Source organism: Ranitomeya imitator, chromosome 2, assembly GCF_032444005.1.
Source record: "Ranitomeya imitator isolate aRanImi1 chromosome 2, aRanImi1.pri, whole genome shotgun sequence".
In the NCBI taxonomy this organism is placed as follows: Eukaryota; Metazoa; Chordata; class Amphibia; order Anura; family Dendrobatidae; genus Ranitomeya; species Ranitomeya imitator.
In genome coordinates, this window is record NC_091283.1 from 649402159 (window position 1) to 649408158 (window position 6000).

General features: G+C 45.3%; 1 protein-coding gene across 1 annotated transcript; it reads left to right on the forward strand.

The window, feature by feature from the left end:
* Nucleotides 1–2223: 2223 nt before the first annotated feature.
* Nucleotides 2224–3803, forward strand: LOC138666784 (uncharacterized). Its single transcript, XM_069754957.1, has 2 exons — nt 2224–2579; nt 2918–3803. Exons 1-2 carry the CDS (start codon nt 2224–2226, stop codon nt 3801–3803), a joined length of 1242 nt encoding a protein of 413 aa, XP_069611058.1.
* The last annotated feature ends 2197 nt before the right edge of the window (nt 3804–6000 follow it).

Sequence of the window (6000 nt, forward strand, 5' to 3'; positions counted from 1 at the left end):
TAAGGGGAGGATATGTGAGGGGTTATTTAACCTCTTTGGTATTTCCTGTCCCTATTGGGAAAGTGGAAACATCCTCTGGTGTGCTGTCATAGGGGGTTACTAGAGAAAATTTGCTTCTCTGCTGTAGATGCTGCACACTAGTGTCTGTTCATTATTGCTGAAGCTTGAACTTTCCTGTCGATAGGGTGATGCTAGAGCCGATGACTCCCACTGACAGTGCCAACTCATCTGTGTGGAGGTTGAAACCTAAATAAATCATACTGTGCCTCAGAGCAACCACTGATACGATGCAGGATTAAGCCATGTGCTGACCTCATCTATCTTGCTCACTAGCTCCTCTCCAGTGGGTGGAAGCAGCCAAGTGTGCTGGTGATGTGAGATTCATTAATAAAAAAAACAACAAAATAAACATGTTTGGTATAATTACATTTGTATAAGTTCAATCTATGAAAATGTAAAGTAAACCCACACAGTCAAAGCCGTAAGGTGAAACAAAAAAAGAAAAAACGCCAGAATTGGCTCAGAGTGAATGGGAAGTTTGAGAGGATGGGACAAAGTGGTTCACCTGCCTGCACAAGGTTTTTTTTTCTTCAGTATGTACAGATATTCATTATGCAAACAAGGGGGCAGGTCAGTGAGGGATCAGTAACCTGTCAGCAGTTTTCATTATGAATAGCTAAGCAGAGCACCACATGAAGACCCCCACAGGCCAGCCCACAGGCCATCCTGGAGCATGAGTAGATCATTAACTCAAAACTGAAAATAAAGATTAAACAACAACCACAAGACTGATTTCATCAACCAAGGTATCATTTTAATCAGTATAACGGCACCGACCTGACACTGTGTGTAGGTTACTGTGCACCTGCTGACAGGTTCCCTTTAAGAAGCAATAAAGAGATGGAGAAAATAGCATCAACAACAATGTACATACCCAAACTTATCACCTGCCATATTCATGTAATAATACCAAGGACCTGAGAAATGAACTGGCTCCTTGGTCTAAGTAGGATGAATTCTTATACATGAAATGTGATGAAAGTTTTATCTGCCAATCAGAACTTCCAATCCATCTACCAGTCCACTGTGAGGATAAACTATATACTGTAATTAGTATATAATTGTGCTACTCGTGGCAAATGTTTTACCACTCCTTCCTATCTTATTACACATGGAAAATCCTGAGGCGGACACACCGCCGGTGGATCTGCACAGAGGCATCGGAGGTGAGGGGCCCGATCAGCTCGTTAAACTTCATGATCCATCCTAGAGTCGGTAGCAGCATCAAAACTAAGTGGAGAGGAGGGGGCCGTACCTGAGTTATTTGCAGCCAGAGGGGCTCTTGTCCATGCTGCTGCTGGTCTTGTAATGCTGTAGATTCAGGCTATGTGCACACGTTGCAGAATGGGGTGCAGAATTTTCTGCACAAAATCTGCATCTCCTGGCAGAAATTGCAGGTGCGGATTTTATGCGTTTTTTTTTTACCTCTGCGGATTTCTATAATGGAAGGGTGCAGAAGCACTGCATATCCGCACAAAAGAAGTGACATGCTCCTTCTTTTGATCCGCAGCTTTTTCCATGCGGATTTTCCGCACCATTAGCACAACATTTTTTTACTTATTGATTTACATTGTACTATAAATCACTTTGTGGATCTGCAGCGTTTCTGGCAGGAAAAAAACGCTGCGGATCTGCACTAAATCCGCATCGTGTGCACATGGCCTCACAGCAGGGAGAGTCCATGGTGTGTGGGACTCTCTCCATCTGTCCAGCCCAGAGGGGGGAGGGGAGTTCTGTGGATTGCAGGCTTCACAACATGCAGACTCCTCTCATGTGGATCTGCGCAAGGTGAGTGAGAGAGGGGTTGTTAGGGAGGTAGAGACTAAGGCTGCTTTCACACCAGCGTTTTCCTCCGGGCGTCGAAAAGCGTCGTTGCGACGCATTGACGGATGCGTCGTAAAGACAGGAAAACGGATACAACGCTTCCATTTTTTCGACGCATGCGTCGGCGATTCGCTAGACGGTTCCGTTGAAAAACTGTATCCGTTGTATCCGTTGTTTCCGTTTTTTCCGTCCGTTTCATCCGTTTTTAAGATGGATGCGTTTTCAACACCTACAGGGGGGATTGTCCATGTAGGTGATTGGCTACTGGAAAATATGGGAAAGTATATATAGACAGTTTGTACAACCCATCTTTGAAAGGGTTTAGAGAAAGTGGCAGAGATGGAAGGAGTGCTTGGGAGGATTGCGAGCGTGGTTACCGATGTGATTTTTGAAACCAATCGCCTGGATATCATGGTTCGGGATCAGGAGGCGGCAGCAGAAAGACGGTGGATGCGTAACCATCGACGTCGCAGACTATGGATTCATCCCATTAACGCACTGCGGATGACCCATGGCGTGTATTCTACCCTGTACATGGAGTTACGGCAGAACCCGGAGAAATTCTATAATTATCTTCGGATGAGGCAGGACCACTTTGATGTGTTGCTTGAAAAAGTCGTGGATGACATCCAAAGGCAGGACACCCGCATGAGGTCTGCCATAACACCGGCAGAGCGGCTGATGGTGACCCTGCGGTAAGTAAATTTTTGAGGAACCAAATTGCTCATATGCAATGCCATGCCAGCATATTTTAACTAATAGAAAACAACATACTATGGTCCCCAAAATATGGCGCTGTACACAGCGTTGCATTTTCTGGACCATGTAAATATTTACCGTGTATGGGCCCATGTATGCCGAGATATAAAAATGTTGATGTTTTTATGTGCACAGCAACATCCTGACCCCCAAAAAAAGTGTCAGTTGTAACTTTGCTCCATAAAAATAAAGATATTTCTTTAAATTGCTTTCAAATGACATTTTTTTACCTGTCTTTACAATCTTTTCTAACTATTCTTTTGATTTTTCACAGCTTCTTGGCTACCGGAGAATCTCTAACGTCACTACACTACCAGTTTCGACTTGGAATATCGACCATTTCCGGAATTGTGAAAGTGACCTGCCTGGCGATATGGGATGCCTTGCACACGGAGTACATTCCAGAACCAACAAGGGACATCTGGCTGCAGAGCGCAGAACATTTTGAAAAAGTGTGCCATTTCCCTAATTGCTTGGGGGCAATCGACGGAAAACACATCCGTATAGCAAAACCGGCAGGAACAGGCTCCTCTGTGTACTACAACTACAAAAAGTACTTTTCTATCATACTCATGGCCATAGCGGATGCCCACTGCAAATTTCTGGCTGTGGACATTGGAGCCTATGGACGGTCCAACGACTCCCAAGTGTTCAAAACGTCACCGATGGGCCATTGTTTGTATGGCGATACATACGACTTTCCACCTGCCAGACCACTCCCGGGAACAACAGGACCACCTATGCCGTATGTCTGTGTGGGTGATGATGCCTTTCAGTTGTCTCCACACCTCCTCAAGCCGTACTCAAGCCGAAACTTGACCAGAACCAAAAAAATTTTCAATTATCGCTTAACTAGAGCACGTAGAGTGGTGGAGTGTGCATTCGGCATTCTTACAGCAAAGTGGCGCGTACTTCTCACCGCCATATCTCTGCACATACGAACTGTGGATGAGGTTGTGAAGGCCTGCATGGTCCTCCATAACTATGTACTTTCCAAGGAGCCCGTTTCCGTGGATGATGAAGATTTGGAGACCACCCTGTGGAATTACCAAAGCAGCTCTGTACGTTCTGCCGGTTCTGTAACCAGAATGAGGGACGACCTTGCCGAGTATTTTGTTTCACCTGTGGGTATGGTGCCCTGGCAAGATAACATTGTGTGAACTTTAATTTAAGTTCTTGTTGAATTTACCACCAACTTCAAGTAGAATACACTTTTGTATATGCGGTGTAATAAACCCAATGTTTATACGTTCACACGTGCGGTGTGTTTTTATTTCCAATTCATACCAAATGAATCAACCATAACCAAATTTTTTTTTTTTAAACCAAACAAAAATTTATTTAAAAACGTCAGTTAACAAACATTGTCAAACTTTAGAGTAGAGTTTGGTAGAAATAGTGTAATTTTTTTTATTTTTTTTATTTGTACATTCTCAATTTTTCTGAGTATTTTTTTTGGGTGTAACCCATTTTTTTTATTTTTTTAAACCAAAAAGTAAACAGATAAATACAGACAACCAAAAACATTTACAAATCTGTAAAATGTGTGGTGGAGATATCATCGGAGGGGCTATCTTGTAGGACCACGTTGATAGGTGAGGACTGTGTTGGTGGGGCGGATTGATGGGGAGAAAATGCTGTAGCCCGAGCTGGGGAGGCTGTTGTAAGGCTAGGGGTAGGAAGAGTAAACGGGGAAGGAAAGCCAGTCGAGGAAAACATTGGGGAACACAATGATCTTGGAGGCCGGAATGGGAATTGGGACTGGGTTTGGTATTGGTACTGGGGTTGGTATTGGGACTGGGGTTGGTATTGGGACTGGGGTTGGTATTGGGACTGCGGTGGGAAATTTGTAGTGCCAGTGTGGGGAGGTGTGGGAGTGTGGGTCATGACCCGCAGTAGAGCAGTATGGCATTCGTGCATTACCTGCATCTGCTGGTCAAGAGATAGCTTTTCCATGCTCCTGAGCATTGATTGGAAAAACAGATTGGCCGGTGATTGACTTACATCTGAATGCAGCCTATCCAAGCGACTGCTGGTTTCAGTGTGGGTTTCACTAATTCGTGGTTGCACCATGCTGAAACCAGCAGTCACTTGCTCTCCCAAAATCTTGAACGAGTTTTGAAAGGATGCATTCAGATGCAAGAACTCAGGAGCATAGCTCCTTTCCGGACCCCTCTGTCGCTGCCGCCACGAACCTAACGGTGGTATAGAGGTGGCAGGATCAGAGGGGTGTGGTAAAGGGAACGCTACGTCTGTACCAGCAGATACAGGTACCGAGGGTTGCGATGCTGCTCCACTGCTGGTGGCTGTGGATGTGGATGGGGCAGAGGTACCGTAAGGGACAGCTGAGGGGTCAGAGGGATGTGTCCTACCGACGTGGCCCTCGGTGACGGACTCCTGAGAGATCGCTACAGAGGGGTCCGAGGTTGTTGCAGGCGCACGGTGGCTGGAGAAGGTGCTGTGAAAAAGCCAAAAAAAACAACAATTAATATTCATTAGAGACAAAGCCCTGACTGAAACCAAACAAGTTCAATTGGTCATTCGATGGCCTGTTGAATACTTACACTCTTTGCAGCATGCTCTCACGTAGGAAGGACAGGGCCGGCCCATGTTTATATCTAGTCCTTCTTCGGCGTCCTGAGCCACTCGGTGCCTGCATCTCCATGTTGAACTCCCTCTTGTAGCGATCTCTCAGTGACCGCCACCGCTTCCTAACCCTTTCACCTATAAAGACAAGAATACAATCAAGTAAGTTATAACGCATTACATTCTGTTCAAAACATAACTGTAAAGTTCATACTTACATTCTTTATTCTGCTGGCTTGGATCAAGATCCTCCCACCTTGGCAGAACATTATGGCATACTTCCTCCCAAAGCCGACGTGTCACATATGTGTCTGCATGGCGGCGGTCACCCATATGCCAGAGCAGCTGCCGTTCACGGACCTCCTCAATTAGACTATCAACATCTATGCCCATCATGTCCTCTGTGTCTGATTCGGCAGCGCGCTGTTGATATTAATAAAAAAACATACAAAGAACATTACTACACAGATTACAAAAGATATTGTAATTGACGTAAAATAAAAACAAAAACACACACCTGACGGCGACCACGGCCACGGGTACGTCGGCTCCGGGAGCGGCGGGGAGTCTCTTGCCGTGCAGCAGACTGGAAAACATTACAAAGAATTACGCTAAAGTTTTGCATTTGATGTATGTGTACTGTTATTTATGTTATGGTTTTTATGTGTTGGTTGATCAGTGATGCGTGAAGCTGTGTCAACAACACTTACACTCTGTGCGCCCTCTCCTTGGGTCTCTCCACCCCTCTCGTCTTCTTCTGAGAGTCCCTCA

Bases quoted from the DNA above. Each gene is read 5' to 3' on its own strand.
- LOC138666784 (XM_069754957.1), top strand. From the start codon at position 2,224: ATGGAAGGAGTGCTTGGGAGGATTGCGAGCGTGGTTACCGATGTGATT. The intron at 2,580-2,917 runs GTAAGTAAATTT...GATTTTTCACAG, and splicing joins CGGCTGATGGTGACCCTGCG to CTTCTTGGCTACCGGAGAAT.